The sequence below is a fragment of the Natrix helvetica genome (assembly GCF_964273705.1).
Source record: "Natrix helvetica genome assembly, chromosome: 5".
NCBI classification, from domain to species: Eukaryota; Metazoa; Chordata; class Lepidosauria; order Squamata; family Natricidae; genus Natrix; species Natrix helvetica.
The window spans coordinates 44,153,822-44,176,242 of record NC_138551.1 but is presented as its reverse complement, the minus strand read 5'-3'; the positions used below and the strand labels follow the sequence as shown (position 1 = coordinate 44,176,242).

The 22,421-nt window shown below is 39.6% G+C and overlaps 2 protein-coding genes across 5 annotated transcripts in view; both read right to left on the bottom strand.

Annotated features, from left to right (window-relative positions):
- DZIP1L (DAZ interacting zinc finger protein 1 like) overlaps nucleotides 1-15,367 on the bottom strand; it is a 34,971-nt gene extending 19,604 nt beyond the window's left edge. The window contains exons 1-5 of one of the 4 annotated variants that reach the window (XM_081956419.1): nucleotides 15,062-15,367; nucleotides 5,723-6,301; nucleotides 3,051-3,135; nucleotides 1,890-2,002; nucleotides 737-898 (exon numbers count right to left, since the gene is read on the bottom strand). In XM_081956419.1, the coding sequence (XP_081812545.1) occupies nucleotides 737-898; nucleotides 1,890-2,002; nucleotides 3,051-3,135; nucleotides 5,723-6,238 (876 nt within the window). In that variant the 5' untranslated portion in view covers nucleotides 6,239-6,301; nucleotides 15,062-15,367. Of the gene's footprint in view, nucleotides 1-736; nucleotides 899-1,889; nucleotides 2,003-3,050; nucleotides 3,136-5,722; nucleotides 6,302-8,003; nucleotides 8,208-14,363; nucleotides 14,384-14,689; nucleotides 14,991-15,061 lie in introns of those variants that run through there. The other 3 variants (XM_081956418.1, XM_081956420.1, XM_081956417.1) reach the window with 3 other exon arrangements.
- Nucleotides 15,368-18,695: 3,328 nt separating this feature from the next.
- A4GNT (alpha-1,4-N-acetylglucosaminyltransferase) lies at nucleotides 18,696-21,868 on the bottom strand (the record flags this gene model as incomplete). The annotated part of the gene is made up of 2 exons (XM_081954051.1): nucleotides 18,696-19,298; nucleotides 21,461-21,868. 2 exons carry the CDS (start codon nucleotides 21,866-21,868, stop codon nucleotides 18,696-18,698), a joined length of 1,011 nt encoding a protein of 336 aa, XP_081810177.1.
- Nucleotides 21,869-22,421: the final 553 nt, after the last annotated feature.

Here is a 22,421-nt window from a genome sequence, read left to right as displayed (position 1 = left end):
TTTCCTGAAGCCTGGTGAGAGTGAAAAATGGTCCCAAAGGGCCAACTGGAAGTTTGGAAATGATCCGTTTCTGACTTCCGGAGGGTCTCGGGGCGTTGGAGGAGCCATTTTCTCCAGAGGCTTTCCTGAAGCCTGGGGACGGGTCACACGTGCATGCACAGGAGATTGAATGGATACGCACACATGTGCACACAATTTTGGCATGCCGTAAGAAAAAAGTTCACCATCACTGGCCTAGTATATATCTATCACACCAAGGATATTGTATTATTATCTCCTCCTATTATTCTTGTAATATTGGTAAAGTTCTAATAAGGCTTCAAATATTTGGGGTAAGCTCCCCTCAGCCAGAAGAATTGTTTTCCTAGTCCTAGCCAGGTTTGGACTATCCATTTTGCTATCTACAGCAAAGGACAAGAATGCACTTTATCATTTTATGTTAAATAAAAAATGATAGGATTAGTAATTGGTGGACAGCATCCTGCATCCCTAGTCAGTAGCTTAGTTTAAGGCATTTGGAAGTAAATCATGTGCTGTAAATTGTTCTATTTTCCAAAAATTTTCTAGCAATTAGATTTTTTTCCCCTTGATGTATAAATAAATCAGTAATACTTATTATAAATATATCACATATTTTCACTTCAAGAATAAAGATGTGTACATGCTGAATTAATGATGGCAAACACGTTGAATATTCAAGAAAATAGGAAAATTGCAAGCCATATATTTTTCTTACTCCTTCCAAAACAGAATTTTTGTTGGAAAAGTCCTTGATTTCCATGACAAAAAGTTGCCTGAGTTCTTCCATCTCTGTGTGAAACTTCGCTCTCTCCTCTTCCTTCCATCTTTCAAATTTCCACCTTTCCTCATCTTCCTTTTGGCGAAGACGCTCTGCTTCCTATAAGAAAAGAATTATCCCAAAATGGAAGATAAAGTAGTTATGGGGCTAAGACTAGATTCAGGGAATTGAAACATTTTTAGAAGTTTTAGCAGGCAATCAAACTAAACAAATATTCTGAATGAAAAACTGAATGAGGATTCTGGCCCAGACCTTGAGAGCCTACTTTGAGTTGAAGGTTTAGCATTGCATTCATCAATGACTTAGAGCTGGCTGGGGTATTTTGGGAGTTGAAGTACACACATCTTAAAATGGCGGGAAAACACTGATAGACCAAGTGATAAACTGAATAACAGTAACTTGCAAAGAGAGTTTGTACTATAACAAATATTCGAAGTGCAATCTATGCCCCACTAAGTTTATTGGGATTTCATTTCAGTCTTGCAGACCCTAATACTACTATCATGCCAAGTCTAATTTCTAGTTATTGTACAAACAACTGTTTACCATTTTGACTACTTGTAGATATTTGAGAGTAGAATGATATTTTCAAATAGCAACTGGAGAGGAAACAGAGATCTGGTAAAGATCATTCTGAAGGAATAAACTTATCTGAGTTATTTGATTTTGTTTTACCTGTGAAAATCAACTGGCCACACCACTGTAGAAGACAGGGCTTTCCCTTCAAGCTGAGCTCAGTTACTGGTAAATTCATGGATGTATCTAAGTAGTTGATGGCCAATAATACCGAAGCTATTTCTGCTATTTCTTTTGAATTTTCTCTAAATTATTAATCAAGAACGAAGATGCATTTTACCAATTTAATCTATAGTCCTAATATTCCTCAGAGGACATCTATTAAAATACTAATTAAGAATCATCCTACTTAGCTTCTGGGCCCAGAGAAGATTGGCTTGTTGCTGTATCACTGCTGACATTTTTGACAGAGCATGGAATATTCCCATTTTGTCTACCTATAATTAGTTTTCACCTTGACAAAAGGCATTTGACTTTTGCTTTCCTTTTTATTCATACTCTTACCAATTCATACCTGAGCCCTTTGCTGACTCTCAGCCTCCAGCTGGACATGGGTCTCCTTCAACTTGACCTTCAGGTCTTCGATCTCACTTTCCATTTGCTGCACCTGTTTCTTCTTCAAATTCTCTTCAAGTTGATTAAAAAAGAGGCAATGTTAGTGAGGGCCTCAACTAGAAATTGAAGCTGTGTAAAGAAGCTGAGATAGGAATTCAACTTCTTACTAGATTTTTATGCTGAATTATTTCTCAAGAATGAAGATGCATTTTGTAACAAATGTTGCAAACTTTTTAGCCAGTTTGGTTAGTGGTTAGTGGTTAGGGCCAAGGTAGAAAACAGGACACCACCACCTTAGCATTGAAAGCCAGCTGGGTGACCTTAGGCCAGTCATGCTCTCTCAGTCCAACGACCTCACAGGATTGCTGTTGTGGGGAAAATAGGAGGAGAAACGTTTGTTGCGTGTGTTTGCCACCATGAGTTTTTTATAAAAATAATAAAGGCAGGACACCAACCAATAATAAGGTAGGTAGGTAGGTAGGTAGGTAGATAGGTAGATAGATAGATGATAGATAGATAGATAGATAGATAGATAGATAGATAGATAGATAGATAGATAGATAGATAGATAAATTCAAAATGCCGGGAAAACTAAGATAAATTTTAATTTTGAACCATTTTCACTTTCTCAAAAATGAATTGGCATTTTCTATTTCAAGAGAAACGAGGTTAGGTATATAACCACTTTAATTAAATGGCATTTATTAAATGTAAGTCTCCCTAATTTGACAAGATTCTGCGAACAGTTAACAGTCTAAACCTTAGCCTCCTAAGCTTCTATTTAGATTTTAAAATTGTGATGATGATATAGTGATTCAGAAAGTTTACAAATATTTCCAGCTCCAGGTCCATTTATTTTACCTTTATGTAAAGACAGATACACAGTGGTTTGGACATTATGGCAGTATCAGATTTATTGCAAAAGCTTTGTTGCATTAAAATCTACCTTAATTTAGCTTCACACACAATGTATCTCCTTCCTTTACTCTGAACGTGGATATAAATAAGCCTCTGAATACCAGTATTAATAAGTTAATAAGTGAACTTCCTTCCTCTCCCCCCCCCCCAAACCTTTTGAATTCCCTCCATAGGAGAAATATTCAGGCATATTAGTGCTTACCAAGTGCAGTGACTTCAGCATGCCTACGCTCCATGTGGCCTTGCAGAAAGGAATAATTCATGAAGGTCTTGTCACAGAGCTGGCACTAAGAAACAAGCAGAAGGATGAAAAGTCATCTAAGGACAGATTAAGCAGGTAATCCGATCGTAGAAGAATTTCTCCAAGTAGTTCTCATTCTCTGCTCATTTATTTAGCTTTGGAGACTTTTTGACAAGCAAAGTCAATGGAGAAGCAAAATTTACTTAACAACTGTTACTAACTTAACAACTGCAGTTATTCACTTAACAACCATAGCAAGAAAGGTTGTAAAATGTGCCCAAACTGTCTTCCTTAGCAACATAAATTTGGGGGTCAATTGTGGTCATAGGTTGAGGACTATCTGCTTTTAGTTAGCATCATATTTTCTGTAAACTTAAAATAGTTCTAAATCTTGGGTTAATGGGGTAATTTGAAGCATTTTATCCAAAATAATATTCCCAATCTTTATATACATACACACACACACACACACACACACATATATATATATATATACAGTATACCTACACCCGTGAAAATCTACGAATACACACACACACACACACACATACACACACACAGTATATATATATACTCTCTCTCTGTGTGTGTGTGTGTGTGTGTGTGTGTATTCGTAGATTTTCACGGGTGTAGGTATGCTGGTTTTGTTGTATTCGGGTCGAATACAACAAAACCAGCATATATATATAGGGAGACTAGTATAGATCTATTTCAAGCTATTTAGCTCTCATCAGCTAACCATACCCTTACTGGGATTTGAACCTGGGCCCAGTAAGGGTATGGCTAGCTGATGAGAGCTAAATAGCTTGAAATAGATCTATACTAGTCTCCCTTTATTTATTTATCAACACAAATACAACACAAATATAAAAAGGCAACATTAAAAATATGGTTTTCTGCCTGGATGGTTTTCTGTAATGAGCCGAAAGACAGAAAGAGGGAGTAGTGAGCTTCCTCCCATATTTGGGCATACCAGGGGTTGTAACACACATACATACATACATACATACATACATACATACATACATACATACATTCGTGTAATGTTGCATTTGCATTTGTGTCAGATGTCATTGTTATTTAGGACAGTTTCTATTTTTCAAATGTCAATCTCTAATAAACTATTATTAGGGATTTTAATCAATTTCATCTTTTATGGAATTTAATATATTTCTTCTACCAATAACTGCTCAAATTGTAATATTGTTCTATGTATTCAAAGACGGAATGCTTCCAGCACTGCATAATTATGGTCAGAAATATGTGGAACACAATCTTTACTGTGAAAACCAGGTGCTAAATGGGTCTAAATGTGTCTTTATTTACATAACTGAACTTTTGAAAGTGCAAATAAGTATAATGGGGTATGCTGAAAAAATAAGCTTGAAATGAGAGCAGAAAACTAAGAACTATTCCACCCGAAGGTTAGAAAGAGCTCTGTAGGTGTTAGGGAAACGAACTATAATAAGGAATTCCAGCATCAACTGGGAAGAAGACAATGGCAAACCTCTTCTGTATGGATGCAAATAAATTGTAAACACATAATTGGAATATTTAGATGAATTTGGGCACTTCATACGGCTGTTCTGTTCTGTGACATTCAGAAGGCAACGGGGGGGGGGGGGGGGGTTGCCTTGTTTCTAGGGCAAAGTTGTTCCAAAATAGGGAATTCCTCAGATAATGTTTGCTTCATGACACCTTCACGACATAATTGAACCATACAAGAGTGAGGACTTTCAGCAGATACTCTATTGGCTTTGATCGGACAGGCAGAATTTATCTGGGAAAGGAAGTCTCACAGATATTCAATCTCAAGGCAGGGGCCTTTATAAGTAACAAAAACTTCACAATTTCAGTTGGAAATACTTGTTACTTAACTGTAACAAGACTCTCCCTAAGAATATGGCCACTGCATTTTCTACTAGTTGAAGTTACTGGGCAACCTGCAAGAAAAATTGCATGTAAAGTGAACTACAGTAACCCGGGCACAAGATGATAAGTGTATGAATGACCTTCAGTACTTCCTGTTCTAGATAATGTTACTGGCATCCACTCTTTCAAAGACGCCATAAGTTCATAAATATTCCTAAATTATTACCTTGCCCGGTATGGGATAGCACTATTCTACTCAGAAGCAAAGTTGGTACTTATCCAGAAATAAGTTGTATGTAACGACTCTCTTTTGTTTGGTTAAGCCTAAGCATCTTCAACATATTGATGAAACGTCACTCTAAACTGGCAAATGACCTCTCTCAGTGGTTCATGTAGAGCAGTGGTTCCCAACATGGGCCCCACGTCCCACTTCCTCCGCGTGGGTAAGAATTATATGTCATGGGTGGTGAGGAGGGGGAGGAGATCAGGGTTTTAACAATGCTTAGGTGGGGCATGGCCAAAAAAAGGTTGGGAACCACTGATGTAGAGGTTAAATAGGATGGAGGAAAGAACTGACCTCTGTGGTTTCCCATAGAGAACTGCATTTTCAATGATGTATGCATTGTTCTATGCTTCTCCACTGGAAAAAATGAGAACTTAAAATTGCCAAATTTCAGTGAGTCTCTGAAAAATTAGGCACATTTTGTGTTAGAATGCAGACTGAATCAATTTCTCATGTATTTCCTACACCGCAACCTCACCTTGTGGTAGTTGTTGGCTCCAGCTTGCAAGAGCAGCTGTTGGGTGGCAATCATTTTTTTCCGTCTCCTGCTCTCTTCCTTCACCCCCTTTAATTCTTCTGCTTGCTTATCCAGGTCATACTTGATACGCTTGCAGTCTTCAAGGACTGCCTGATGTTGCTCCTCTTGCAGTGCCAAGTTCATACTTAAGTACTCCTGAGAGTGCAACAAATATTCGATGGTCAGTTGGGCCATCTTCAGAAACTTAAGAAGAACAGGGTCTACTGGCTGCTGACAATAGGGACACTTCTCCGCATCAAGGTTGCAAAAGGTGACACTATTGATATTTTCCTGAAGAGTGCCAAGATCCAGCTCACGAGCTACGCGTTCCACATCAATGGCACTGAATCGCCTCCAGTCAATGGTTTCTCGCCGCAACTGGAATTTAAAGGCTGGGATCACGGAGGGGTTGGGTAGCATGTTGCCCAAAAAATCACCGGTGCGTTGGAAGTTCACAGGAAATGTGGAACCTGGCATATTTATCCAATAATGTCGAGATGTAGGCAGCGGAAATGGGTAATAGATATTAGATATAAAAGGCTAGGAAAAACAAGAATATATAGATGAACCAGAATGAAAAGAAAGTAACTGTAATATATTTACTTGAAGATATGCAAATGGTTCTTGTTTAAGGACCACTCATTCAGTGATTGTTTGCATTATGTGTTGAACGAATGGTAGATATGACTGGTCCTCCAAGTTCTGGCCAGGGCAGTGCTCCCACGCTTACAGGATTACAATCTGGGCACTTGTGTCCACTGGCCCAGATTTCCTCTCAGCATGTGACAATCACATGAACATGAGTTATGCTTTTCTTACCAGCTTCTCACAAGCAAAGTCAGAGAAACTGGCAGAAAGTTTAAAGTGATGGTCATTTGAAGTCCTCACTTAATGACAGTAACTGGGTAGTGCCATTGATAATAGGCACAGACACGTGACTGCCAGAACTGCCTTGCTATTAAGCACAGTCAAGCTTTATGACTGCATCACTCAGCAATGGAAATTGTGATCCCGATAATCATTAAGGACTTCCTGTACTTGACATGTCTATACTGAACTGGACTTTACAAAATTGGGTTATTTTTCCTTTTATTCAATACCAAAACTCAAACATTGAGTGTATTATTGTTTGCATGTTAACCTAAGTGATAACACAATTTATATACTCAAAAGTCAACTGCAACTCAATGTAAGAGGAAGATAAGTGAGTTAATATACGTATTTCATTTTCTAATTAATTTACTAACCATTCAAATGTAACACCAGTTATCAATAGAAATGTTTCAGATTTCAGACTGAGAACATACGCTATCTACAGTTATATGCTGAAAGGCCTACAGATATCATTCAGAATTTATACATAGCTCTCTCAGACATTCAAAGGGCTACAAAAGTGCACAAACCTGTGACCACAGATAGAAAATAAAAGCACTACTGAACTCTCTATAGTGAAAAATCAATCTAAGTACAGACATGTGTTTGCAGACCCATAAGCTTGAGGATGGAAATTTCAGTAATATCCAAAATGCAGCTGTATTGACCACATAGGCATGTAAAGGACTGAGAATGTGACTTAGAAGGGAATATTTCAAAGATACTTAGTGGGAAACAGAACTACTTAATATTACATGAAAAGTTTCATTACAAAGAGCATGTTACCTTAATATAGGTGAGAGTAATAGTTTGTTAGAACATATACATAATTTAACTCTAGCTATATATTGAGTTCTCTGTTTACCACAGAATAAAATGTGGAGGACTTTTATTATTTTATAATATATATTACCATATCATAAATTATTTCATGTTTACAGTATATATTTTTCTGTATGTATGTATTTAGCCAAGGATCAAGCTAGATGTGTTGAGGTCTGTTTATGAAAACTAAATAATTTCAAGTACTGGTTATCATTCAGTAAAGTTTGATATATTCTTAGCATATTGTTAAAAACACTCCATAAAATCTAAAAATAATTTAAACAAGGGCATGCAAAAATTGCTTGTAAACATTACACTATCTTTCACAGCACAATCAAAAGTATTTCCCTCGGTAAATTCAATGGGAGTAAGTGTCCACATAAGTCGACACAGGAGTCATATCATACCATAGCAGGACACAGCAATCATAGCATACCATCCCCCTAATGCTAACAAAAAAATGATTTTTGTTATACTGCACTCACGACACTTTCTCTAGGATTCAGTCAAAAGAGGAAGAAACGGTGTGCAAAAAGATACATACCATGATTTCAATAAAGAAAAGCTGTTCAAATCAACTTGGCTTTGTTACCTATCTTCAATGGGACAGTTGTGTTGAGCAACAGTGAGTTACCAGGTGTGTCTTGTGCAATGGTAACAGGATTCCAATGTTCTGCCAATAACAGTGCAAATACACTGTGGTCCAATAGAATGTTCTCTCAATGGTAAAAGAACAATTCTTTACATTGTAAGATAATTTTATCGTCATTTTTTACTGTGAGCACACCTGGCACCCATTAAAAATGGAATTCTGTTGCCATACACATACATAATACACACATACACATGCCACACACACACACACACACACACACACACACCACTGTCCATTTTGAATACAGAGTGGAAAGAGGAAGCTTAAGAGTTCACAATTTGGGGAATACCTGCAGGATAAAATCGGTCAAATCCGGAGGGAATGGGTCCCCCTCAGTGTTCCAGGGGGGACGTCCAAGGCGAGTCTTGAGAGACCATTCTGGGAGGAGTTCGACTCTGTTGCCACCGAGGATTTGGACAGGCTGCTGGGCGACTGTGAGCCACCACATGTTTATTAGACCCGTGTCCCTCCTGGCTTGTACTGGCATCCTGGGACGTCACACGAGGCTGGCTACTGGGACTAGTGAATGCTTCATTGAGTGAGGGGTTCCTGCCAGCCGTCTTGAAAGAGGCGGTTGTGAGGCCCTTGCTCAAGAAGCCTTCACTGGACCCAACTGAGCTAGCTAATTATCGTCCCGTCTCCAACCTTTCCCTTTTTAACGAAGGTTGTAGAGAGTGTGGTGGCTCAACAGTTCCCACGTCACCTGGATGAATCTGATTATCTAGACCCGCGCCAGTCCGGCTTCCGACCCGGGCACAGCAGAGACGGCCTTGGTCGCGTTGGTGAATGATCTCTGGAGGGCCAGAGATAGGGGTTGTTCCTCTATCCTGGTCCTATTAGATCTCTCAGCGGCTTTTGATACCATCGACCATGGTATCCTATTGCGCCGGCTGGAGGGGTTGGGAGTAGGGGGCACCGTGTTGCGGTGGTTCTGCTCCTACCTCTCTGACCGGACGCAATGTGTGTTGGCAGGGGAGCAGAGGTCGACCCTGAGGCCACTCACTTGTGGGGTGCCGCAGGGGTCGGTCCTCTCGCCCCTCCTGTTCAATACATATATGAAGCCGCTGGGTGAGATCATCTGTGGTTTTGGGGTGGGATACCATCTGTACGCTGACGATACGCAGCTGTACATCTCCACCCCGAACCACCCCAACGAGGCCATCGAAATGATGTCCCGGTGTTTGGAAGCCGTACGGGTCTGGATGGGAAACAACAGACTCAGACTCAACCCCTCCAAGACGGAGTGGCTGTGGTTACCGGCCCCCCGGTTCAACCAGTGTATTCCATCGCTGGCCATCGGGGGCGAGCAGCTGGCCCCCGTGGAGCGGGCGCGCAATTTGGGCGTCCTCCTAGATGCCCGGCTGTCTATGGATGACCATGTGGCAGCCGTAGCGAGGGGGGCGTTCCACTAGTTTCGCGTGGTGCGCCAATTGCACCCCCTATTGGACCGGGATGCCCTTCGCACAGTCACTCACACGCTGGTGACGTCCCGTCTGGACTACTGCAATGCTCTCTACATGGGGCTCCCCTTGAGATGCACCCGGAGACTACAGCTGGTCCAGAATGCGGCCGCGCGGGCAATTATGGGGAGAACGAGGTTCACCCATGTAACACCTCTCCTGCGCGAGCTGCACTGGCTCCCTGTGGTCTACCGGGTGCGCTTCAAGGTGTTAATCACCATCTTTAAAGCGCTCCATGGCACAGGACCTAGTTATTTGCGGAATCGTATCCTGCCCCATACATCCCTGCGACCAATCCGCTCTCACAGAGAGGGACTCCTCCGGGTGCCGTCCACTAGGCATTGCCAGAGGGCGGCACCCAGGAGTAGGGCCTTCTCTGTGATGGGCCCAGCCCTCTGGAACGACCAGATATTAGGACAACGACTGATCTCCGCTCCTTCCGCACGAAACTCAAGACCCACCTGTTCCAACTAGCCGGCCTGGCTTAATTAGAACTCTCTAACCTCCCTGGCAATTTTTAAACTGTAATTTAAATCTTTTGGGTATTTTAACTGTTTTAATTGTTGTAATTTTACTGTTATTTATTTTAACTTTGTGGCTTTTATTTCTATTTGTATTGTTAAATGTTGATGTATTTACCTCCTCCATGCCACATGCCTATATATTTGATTGTACGTCGCCCCGAGTCCCTTCGCGGAGAGGGCGCAACTGATAAATCGAATAAATAAAAAAAATAATAATAAACAAGGTTGAGGTTATATGGCCGCGATAGCGAACCTATGACACACCTGCCACAGGTGGCACGCGGAGCCATTTCTTAGGGCATGAAGGGCGTTGCCCTGTCAGCTTTAGTGCGCATGCGTGCACTGTCCATCTGATTTCCGGCCTTGATTTTCGGCTGTTTTTCACCCTTCAGCTTCAGGGAAGCCTCTGGAGGGCGAAAAACAGCCCAACGTACAAACTGGAAGTTCAGGAACGGACTTCCGGTTTGCCTGTTGGGCTGTTTTTCACTCTCCGGAGGTTTCAAGGCATGCGCAGGGTCATAGTGGGGGGGAGGGCATTAAATTATGGAGGTCGGCACGCACGCGCCGATAGTGCGCGCACACACGTTCTTCATCACTGCTATATGGGGGGAAAAATGGTGACTGAATTTGGATATTCTGCTTCGGATACCACAAAGCTTGTACCACAAGCTTTCCAATAAGGAAAACATGTCAAGAAAAAGAAGGGGAAAAAAAAGGGGGGGAAAGCACTGCTTCTGAAGTGTTTTTGGGGAAAACATTTAATTCTGTTAAATGTTCAAGAATAGAACTACAAAGGAAAAGATGCTAAATCATTTAACAATGGAAAAATGTTCAGCAGAAGGCCTGAAAACTAGCACCTTTTCTGTTAGGAATCCACTAATACTTCTATGTACTTGACTTATCCAATTTATATATGTTTGTATGTGAATTATAAAGTTCAATTCTATTTTTTAACGCAACAGCATAATGAACATTCAAAATCATTATTGGAAGTCCTAAAATAATTTGTTATCCTTATATAAAGTGGAATTGATAAATCTGCTTATTAATGCTGCAGGTAAAAGAAGACAGCTAATTTGAGAAGTCAGGCCTACCATGTTTTTCCCCATTACCTTTAATATTGGAGAAATAGCACAAATAAACAGAAAACTTTAAATGTATTTTCACATCTTTAACCTGGACAACTAAAAATCAAACCCCCTGTACCTAACACATTGCTTCCTCCTAGCTAGATGCCTGTGAATTAAATTCTTTCATAGGCTGAGTATGTGAGCATGGATGCTAATTTTAACTGAAAGAAAAATAGTAACACAAAGCACAATATATTAACAAAAAAACAAAATGATGCACAAGCTGGGTAAATTGAACATTTATGTATTGAAGGATTTCTTGGTAGTATGACGTGTTCTGAGTTTCTCTACCTACACACCTTCACCAATGAGAACTGAGCTGTATGAAGCTGAAGTGTATAGGATATATTGCTTTACTATCCACTTATTGGAGGTTATATTTTAGGCAGTTAGCCAGAAGACAATGTCATATAAAAATTGTACTGGTAATTCATGTCATTCAGATCACCTAACGGTCATCTGAAATCCCATCTTTGGGACAGAGGAAAATTATTTTTGGGGGTTGGAAAAAAAACTATTTGTATTTCTGAAAAAAACATGTACAACCATCACAAAGCCTACATATGTTAATTATGTTTCATAAATAGTGGTTCTAAGCATGAAGTTTTATTTGGGTCATGCCCGCTTTGTATGCTTAACTTATAAAATCTGGTTTCAATGTATGGGACATGGAATTCATACAAGAACTGCAGACCTATGTTGCCCTGAAGCAGTCCACATCACAAATTTATTTATGTATTTATTTGCTGCCCATCTAATAGCAAAGGACTCCAGGTGGCTAAAAGAATGTTAAATCCTCATTTGTTGATTGATGGATAAGACATGCCCAGTAAAACTGTTACTTCTCCTCTCATTTTAAGAGGACTATCCCAGTGTTTCTCAATCTTAGCAACTTTAAAATGAGAAAACGTGTGAACTTCGACTCCCAGAATTCCCCAGCTATTCCATTCTGGAAGGAGAATTCAGGGAACTGAACACACCTTAAAGTTGCCAAGGTTGTAAAACACTGGACCAAGTTGTGGGAATCTCTGCTTTGGTCAGCCCAAAGCTTTCTAAACTCTGGTCTTTATAAAATACACATCAGATAGGAAGAGAGGTATTCAGGGCATATTATATGCAATTAACATTTTTTATCCATTAAGCGCTATGTTGTTTACAAGGATTCCTTTCTAATACAATTCAGAGGTGCAAAAGAATATTCAGTAGAGTCATGCACCTCAACCAGCAAAACTGGAAAGGAGGGAGGGATTGATGGAAATGTAGCAACACCTTAGACCAGGACAGACTCTTTCTAGGATTCCACAAGGGCTGTGCAACCAAAAAGAAAACATAACTTTTGAAACAATGTAGACAGATGTTAAGACTCACTCCTGTATTCTCCAAAACTGCCTTTTGGAAATTGAACCTAAAGTCCTCCATAGCTAAACTATTCACACAAACAGATAAGATATAGATATAAGGGCTAGGCATGCTTTGAAAATGATTCAGAGTTGCTTAGGACATCATATGAGGATGACATCTTTTTACTGCAGGTAGTCCTTGAGTTAGGACCACAATTGAGCCCAACATTTATGTGGCTAAGTGAAATATGTGTTCAGTGAGTTTGCCACATTTTATGGCTTTTCTTGCCACAGTTGTTAAGTGAATCATTGCATTTGTTAAGTTAGTAACACGGTTAAGTGTATCTGGATGCCGCATTGAGTTTGCTTGTCAGCAGGTAGCAAAAGCTGATCATCTGACCCTGGGACACAGCAACCATCATAAATATGAATCAGTTGCCAAGCATCTCAGTTTTTATTATGTGAGCACAGGGATACTGCAATGGTCCTAAGTGTGAAAAATGATCTTAAGTCACTTTTGTTCAATGCTGTTGTAACTTTGGTTATACTAAATCAGGGGTGTCCAAACTTGGGAACTTTAAGACTTGTGGACTTCAACTCCCAGAATTCCCCAGCCAGCCTTGCTGGCTGGGGAATTCTGGGAGTTGAAGTCCACAAGTCTTAAAGTTCTCAAGTTTGGACACCCCTGTACTAAATGAACTGTTGCTAAGCCAAGGACTACCTGTACTCATTAAAGCTGTGTTCCTCAACCTTGGCGACTTTAAGTCCTGTGGACTTCAACTCCCAGAATCCCCCAGCCAGCTGGCTAGGGAATTCTGGGAGTTGAAGTCCACAGGACTTAAAGTCGCCAAGGTTGAGAAACACTGCTTTAAAGGGTCCTCTCTTTATTCAGGCTTCCTCATTAAAGTTAATGCCATTTTAAAACTCTTGCAGGTCTGGAGCACTTCTAAATCAAACTTACTGAAAGCTCTACCTTTCTGGCATTTTCATGAAACAACCCAACTGGCAAACTAGTTTATACTTATGACCATGGCTGTGTCCCAAAGTCATGTCATCCTTTTTTGCAACCTTTTGACAAGTAAAGTCAATGGGGAAGCCAGAGTCACCTAACAACTGGGTTTCTAATTTGTCAAATGCAGTAATCCACTTAACAACCATGGCAACAAAGGTCATAATATGGGGCAAAACTTGCATATCAAATGTCTCACTTAACAGAAATTTTGGGCTCAGTTGCGATCATAAGAGCACTGCCTGTACTAGTATACAACCCACAAGGATTGATATTAATATTTAGGATTTTAATATTTATCCTAATAAATATTAGTAAATTAATATTAATAAATATTAATATTAATCCTAAATATTAATATTTAGTTCACAAGAGGCTTGGATCTGGGCATCTCCATCGCTGGATGGAGGCCACAATCGATCCAGTTCTACTGGATCTCTTGTCCTCATTAAAAAAAAAGAGCCAGCTGATGATCAACCTTTCCTTTCCAAAATGGAAACGCGAGCCCCTATTTTCCAGACTTTCAGAAACGCGAAAGCCTCAACAAAGACAGGGGCAACGGGCGCCGATTGACGGTCCAAGCATCTTCCAAGCGGCGTAACTTCTCGAGGCCAGCAGCCTCCCACACGCGGCTTCAGACTAAGCAAGAAGAGCCATTCGAGAATCCGGAAAGCCGCTTTGTTACTAAACCGTATCCGACTCCCTGCCTCGGTTTCCCTTCAAAGCCCCCCTCTATCTCTCTTCCCGCCCCCCTTCCCGGTTATAAGCCACGTATCCTCCAGGGACCTCGCCTTCTCCGGGCCTAAGGAAACGGTTCCAAAGGAAACGGCTTTCGAAGAAAAGTTAAGACTGGTGAAAGCTGATCGCCGAGGGAGATCATTTCGTTCCCTGTTCAGTAGCCAGTATCATTATTCCGACATGCCAGAGTTTCAGCAATGAACAAGCTGGCAATGGTTAACCGAGAAAGCGATGCAAATCTGCAGGAGAAGGAACTGGCTCGAGCAAGGCGTAGTCCCTCCTCCTCGTCTCTCTCCATTTATCCAGCTTTTTTTTTTTTTTTTTTTTTGGTATCCAAGCACGGGAACTACATTTCCAACAAAGCAAATCCTTACCTGCCCGCAGGAAGAACATTTTGTGAATCAGGGCGGTGTTTGTGTGTGTGTGTGTGTGATTGTGTGCCTGCACTCGCGCTTAAAGAAAGGCCCGATACAAACAGCGGTGGGTTGGAGACAAAACTCGGCGCTGAAATCCTCCGTCTCTCCCCTCCCACCCAGGAAATTCAACACCATCCAGGCAAAAGATCCCAGCGCCACAGCAACGAATCGCTTCCCCGGCCCGAAATTTGCAACGTCAGAGGTGAAGCCTGAAAGCAATTCCGAGGCTCTCGCTTCGCCTTCGGAGTTTATCCCAGGAGGGCTGGAAACAGCTGGTAAACCGTCCCCCAAGCCAAGCTGTTGCTGTAGTAATTTATGAAAACACGGCACCTGATTGCTTTATCTTGCTTGTTTAAGCTTCATTCCGGCTGTAATCTATCCACAGTGTACAACGTGGGAGGATCGGGCAATCACAGTCTGTTACAATATTGGTCCTCAGAGGTCTATTAAGGCTTCGCTTGTTGAATAACAAAGCTGTCTCTCCCGTTTCTGGTTTGGTGCCTCATCACTACCAGCAGAGAGGAGGCGAGTCCAAAGGTTGGGGCCACCTTCTATTGAGAACTTCAATTGTATCCTTCTGTGCCCCGTTGAACGAACAAAATGCCCCTGAATGAGAGACGGAGACCCTTTAATTTGCTGCTGGGGCTTCCAAGGAAAGCCGAAGTAGCAGCCGAGATATATTCTACGTTTCAAAAGGAGGCGCCACTTAATAAACCTCAGAGCAGCCTTCCAAAATTATCGGGCACTGATGAGAGAAAGCGGGAAAGTTCCTTTCTTTTTGCATTTTTAAAGTTTGCTTAACTAAATGGTGAAAGAGGGGGGAAGGTCCCTTTCTGGGTGTAGAACATACAAAACAATTCTTGTCAGGTTCCAAAAAAGAAAAATGGGGAACCTTTTATGGCACATAGGTCTTAAAACACAAAGTACAGAATACAAAAAAACAGCTTGCTACAGTGTGGGGACTAACCTTATATTAAGTGGGAAGTTGTTTCATCATCAGGCCCAGCCATAAACCTTGGCATAGCTCAGGCCTCCTCACTGTGCATTATTGAGGGCTCATAGATAAGCCTAAGAGTCTTTCCTATTGAAGTGTGCTAACATACTGTAATTAAATTATAACCAATTCTAAAATAGCATATATCTCTTCCCTGAATTGCGTTCTTTTATTTCTCTTAAAATAAACGTGATTTGTTTTTCTAAACCTAAAGGAGAAATGTAACAGTCTACTTCCATCTTTGCTGTCAGAAGAAACCAGTCCTAAATTGTAGTAGATCAGTGTTTCTCAGTCTTGGCAACTTTAATATGTGTGGATTTCAACTCCCAGAAATGCTGGCTGGGGAATTCTTGGAGTTGAAATCTACATAGAGAAAAGTTTCCAAAGTTGAGAAACACTGAAATAGATTATTTTGAGCTTTCTTAGCTTTATCATTAAGCAATCTTAATACATGTCAAAAGCTAACATTTTAACATACATTAATACAGTGGTACCTGGGTACTCAATTGCTTTGAAAGTCATCAAATTTGATGCATTCTGACCCAAAACTTTTGTCCTGGTTCTCATTGTTTGTTTGGTACTCAACACACAAGAACTTGTCAGTGTTGGCAGCCTTGTGGCTCGCTACATTATTCCTTATGAGAAAAAATTGTTTGGTACTCATAGTTTTTGGTCCTCATCACACCTCCTAGAACCAATTAACAATGAGTATTGAGGTACCAATGTAGTTCGTTTCTATACATATCTATTTGGAGTAATACACCCGGGATTATTCCCTGGTTAGTAAGAATAAAATCACAGCTTTACACAAATATGTTACATCTTTGAGCCTTCAAATGGTCAGTGAAAAATGAATAAGAAATGTAGTATACAAAACAATGACAAAACCATGTATACTTTAGTGATGTATACTTCAATAATTGTAAATGGCATTCTTATACAGCAAATGATTTTTTAAAAGAAAGCTAGTTTCATTTCACATCATTACATTTGTTGTTCATCTATTCTTTTCATTATTTATGCAGTTGTTCTTATAATACAGATACTATTGCTACCAAAATATTACATTCCAAAACTATTAGTGCCTTATTCTCAACTTTTTAAAGACCCCCCTCACCTTGCACAGCAATCTTTCTGATCATTATCACAACTGCAATACTGGCCAGTTATAAAGTTTCCAGTAAAAAAAGTCAAAGAATATCTCCTGACAATTTTCCCATTCCTTCTCCCTTATTTCCTTTTTCTATTGCTAGTTCGGCATCAGAAGAGACTGTTATATGACTTCTATGCTAATTATTGGGTTTGGTTTTGCCCTACAAGGGAGTATTACATGGTGCCTGAGAATTTGAGCTTATTTTGACAAAGATTAGAAATAGTTTTCAGCGTAATTTATTATAAATGAAAAACACATCTTAAATTTCGGAAGATACAAGAACAATCTGAAGGAGTAGCGAGGAGCCAGCTAAGCCCAAGAGACATGTGTGCATGTATATATATTGCGCAGTCTTACTTAAAATTGGAAACTAGCTGAACAAATATTGCAAAATATATTGTATGATATATTCTTCCTAGTAAGTATGGTACTGTTCCTGGAGAGACTTAGTGCAACAGGTTTGCTATTAGAAATGAAGTGATCTATTAAGTGCCAACTAGAATAGTTCCAAGTGAAAGAACATGTCTCAACAAAGTTTAAGTGCCCCATTGGACAACATATTGAGGTTACAGATAAGAAATAAACCTACTTTGGATAAAAAATATCCCATTCCTAGTCTTTTTCCTTAATGTTAAACATATATTCATTTGATGTGAAGCTATCACAAGTTACTGGCTTCTAAGTTTCTTCATTATTACACTAAAAACAATATGAAATTATTCTTTCCATAACCAAAGATAACATTGCAATTATATATTACGAAATATGGTTGTAAAATAATAGGCATCTCCTGAAGATACAAATTTTATTAGTAATGATAACTTTATAAACTTTCATCAAAGAGAATTGATAAAAGAAACATTCCATAGGTTGCTGTTAAAAGGAATAGAAACAAGCACAAATCTGTCTTTAAGGAATCCCCATATTATGTCTTCATTGCTACCTAAAATTCATGAGTGTTTTTACAGAGGTACTAGAAATTACAATAAAAAGTTATCATCTTATCTCTGATTTATTCTCCCTGTTGAAAGACAAGTTCCTATAAAAAATATTTGCTAACCATAAAACAACAATAACATACAATTAAAATTATTGGTTTTATTTTGTTTTAAAATATAGCATTGAAGTCTGCCATCACTACCACATAGGGTTTAGTTTTCTAGTGTGAAATGAAAATGGCGAAAAGATTTACATTTGGAAAATCCTAAGAAGAAGCTGTATATTTCCCGGAATCAAATAGAGGTTCTAAGTATATTGCTTGTTCATTCCCTGCATTCTAAAAGTGTTAAATATTATCTTTGAAGATTGGCAAATTAATATTTGAAGGATTACTGCATTTCAATCACAGTTGTGATATGCTGGAATTATAGAAAAAACTCAAGGCAAGATTGGAGCTCTCCTGTTCAGTATAGGAAATAAAAGTTTCCCTCTTATTTCATATGTTTCTGAGCAGTCCAGTGGCTGGTCAAAATTCCCACTGAGTGTTAGTAGCATGATGGATCCGGGCAGGGAGGGGAGAAATTGCAGGGCTTAACTTGTGGCTAGAGGTGGAGCTCTCACTTCACAATCAGGACGTTGTGAGTTTGATCCTAGGTAGAGGCAGATGTAGGGTCTCCTGCTTGGGCAGGGGGTTGGACTAGATGACATGCAAAGTCCCTTCCAACTCTGTTAATGCACCTGTTAAACTTTATTTATTATGAGTTTTGGAGGCCTTGATTTCCTGGTCTTTCAAATATCCAGCATTGGAGACTGGCATGCCTGTAAAAAGAAAGGAAGGACTTCTTGGAGTACTCACAAAAAGCAACAAGTTTTCAAACTTAACTAGTTTTATTTTGAGGCAGCTGTGTTTTGTGCAGCTCCAATCTATATGTATTAGGACAATGTGTTCTGACCAGGTTTTCCACAAGTGTGTTGCTTCCAATGGTCATATTCTTTTTCTCTTTCTGGTTCATGAAGTTCCATAAGTGCAAAGCATAGGAATGATTGAACTCTGGCTTTGTGATCCATACTTCATAATACTTTGTCCATGTTTTATAAGGAATGGGATAGAAACGTTGAGGGTGCAAAAAGGAAACGTTGTAACATGTGTGGTCTTCCACATTCTCAAAATCTCTAAGATTGCATTTCTTCTGTAGTATTCTTGTAAACAAGTAAGGTCCCTGATTTCCCCAGATGTCTCCATTGTAATTCTGAACAAAATCGTTCATGCAATCCCAGATGAACCAATGATGATGCTGAAAACCAAAGACCCCATTGCTGGAGAATTGGGAAGACTGAGCTGCCAAAAAATTAGCCACTGGGATAGGTTTGACGGAAATAACATCAGTATCCATATAAATTCCACCATATTTCCACACTACTGCCAGTCTGATTGCATCAGAAATAACATAGGCCCAATATTTCTCCTTTGTTGCATTGACCTGAAAAAAAATCAAAATTGATACATAAGCAAGGAATAACAACTAGCTAAGATAAAGCAATATTTTCGTACTTGCAGTGAAGAAATGATATCCATATAGTACAACTTGCCTAAGATGTTACAGATTCAAATTCTGGATGTATATATAGGCTTAATTATGACTTAGTCAAGATGTTGCAGGATGTGCGTGCGTGTGTGTGTGTGTATCAGTGGTGGGTTTCAAATTTTTTTATAACCTTCTGTAGGTGTGGCCTCCTTTGAGGGAGTGGTTTGCTGGCCATGTGACTGAGTGGGAGTGGGTTGGCAGTCATGTGACTGGGTGGGTGTGGCCAACTTGTAAAATGTGGTGAAACTCACTTAACTCTCTTGTTTAGCAACCAAAATGTTGGCTCAGAAACTCTGGCATTTGAAGCACGCAAGTCTTAAAACTATCAAGTTACAAGACCCTTGCACCCCTAACCCTTTAGAAAAAAACCCCGCCAGGGGTGTTCAAACTTGACAGCTTTAAGACTTGTGGACTTCAACTCCCAGAATTCCTCCTCCAGTCATGTTGGCTCAGGAACTCTGGCATTGAAGTGTGCAAGTCTTAAAGCTGACAAGTTACAAGACCCTTGCACCCGTAATCCTTTAGGAAAGAACCCCCCAGGAGTGTTCAAACGTGACAGCTTTAAGACTTTAAGGTTTAGATAGGACTCCTAGAGGCAGGTGGGGCGATTGGTGAGCCAGCCAATCAGTGAGCGGTAGGCGGGGCAAGCATGATGCGGACGGGTGGGGGGAGGGAGCTGGAACCGGTTCTAACCGGCATGGTAGATTTGTGGAACCTCTTCTATAGAAGAGGTTAGAACTGACAGGAACCCACCTCTGATGTGTATGTACACTCCCTCATATACATATATGCATACATACACACAGAGAAATGTGTGTGTGTGTATTTGTGCTAACCAAAGTATGTTTTTTAAAAAAATATAATGAATCCACTAATATAAGTTATACTGTTTTTTTCTATATTTTCTTAATATTCTTTGAAAGCTTTAAGCAACAAAACATATTGTGATTAGCACATAGATACTGCTGCAGCCTGTTCAGAATGCAACTCTTACTAACTTAAAGGCAATATTCTACATAGGGTGAAAACCATGTCCAAATAAAGATATATTAAGCAAAAGTTTAAAAGCTTCAGAAAAAAATGTTCATATTATTCTTTTAATGTCCATAGCAAGATATAGCATAATGTTTAAAAAGTTACTTCATCCTTAATGTGGATAGCTTTTTCCAAGCACATGTAAAACATCTCAAATCCAATTGTTAGCTCCTTACAAATGAGTCAGAAATTACATCATGCTTAAGCCTTTTTCCTAAAAACCTGCATAGCTGCTGCTGTATAGATTGACCTGGTGGTGAGCTTTGTTCTTAGAGAATAATTTTTCAAAGAGAGCCAATGTGGTTATTTCCTGATGTGTTGTATTAATTTTGCAGAGTTCAGGCAACCTGTTAACTTTATTTTTTTACACTTAAACAGACCATTGAAGATCAAGTAAAACCCTTTCCATTTAACATTTATGTTTGGGAAAGTATTCTGAATCAAGATTGACCGTTTTTTTCTTTAAGAGTAGTCTCACAGTCATTCCTGGAAGTGCTATGGATAGAGTCTTAGAGAATAATCCCACCATACTGTACCATGGGTACAAGGTACACTTAATGTTAAAGAAAAATTCTTGTAGCACATTATAGTACATTGTGAGTAATATTCTTTTTGCTAAGATCTACACTAGGAGATAAACTTCTGTGCATGCATGCGTGTGTGTGTGTGTGTGTGTGTCTGTGTGTATTCTCTTCCGGTGGGTACTTAAGATTGCTAGCAAAATGTATAATATAGAATATAGAATATAAAGAATTAAAGACATAGAATACAATTAAGACTCCATAAGTAGTAAAATCATGTGTCAGTTGAAAAACTAAGGAAGAGGTGTTCACAGATCTGTGAACACCTCTTCCTTAGTTTTTCAAGGAAATGGGGCTGGAGTCAAACACAAGTCCCAAAGAAGAGGTTTTTTTCCTTGATAGATGCAAGAGCAATAACAGAGTCAACAGAACAGGTCAGCTAGAATTAATGTTGTTATTTTTTCTGGCTATTCAGAAAAACACTCCCACTTCCCATCTTACCTGAAGATGCCATGACAATAGAGGCGTGTCCTGAAATAAAATGTCCTCCTGAAGAGGAAAAAGGAAAACATTCTTCATAGTTGATAAGAAGAAAAGTGCGGGGTAAGAAGACTTTACATCCTGCAATGTGTTGCTGCCCAGTCCTTTCATAAAGAAAATGATGGGCCTGTCTGGATAAACTCTGGCAGCTGATTCCACAGAACATAAAACGAGTTGAGAAGGTTGCAGATGATCAGTTGTCTCCAGAAAGATGATACTTCTGCCCTGGGACATGACATCATTGGGCCTCAGGAAATGTTTGGGAATTGGATTGCAGAAAAAGAGGCAATCTGGTTCTTGGGACAGTTCATAAACTATTCCAAATGCAAATAGAAAGGCGACACACAAGAACAACTGAATTTCTTTCATCTTGTTGATGGCTTCTTAGGCTTTTGATATGAGTGAAAACAACATGTATTAGTCAGGCATTTTCTACTACCACAACAACTACTGCATACACAAAAATCTACTTTCCTGTTGCTACTAAAAATTTTCAGCTATTCTTCATCTAGGCTGAAGGGTATAAATCTTTATAGGTGTTACACAATGATATAAGAATCTGTGTTAAGAACACTTTTGAGTAGAACTAAGCTGATTTCTTCTCAGAATCATTTCCCTGGGGAAAACTCTAATCATTCCTTTATGGGCTTTCTACAAATGGAAGATAAACATATACTCTCCACCTCAAAACACATTAAGAATTATGTAGTGTAATCTATTAACCAGCCCACCAACCAGCCTGCTGTCATCCTTTCGGGAACAATGCTATTATACAAGGATACCAATCTCTTAATAGCAGAAGATCCAACAACAACACATACCTAATTATATTTATTTAGGGGAAAAGTCTAGCTTCTTTTTCAGTTGGGTTTATTTCCAGATAAATACGTATTACACAGCAGCCTGAATCTTGAGAATGCTC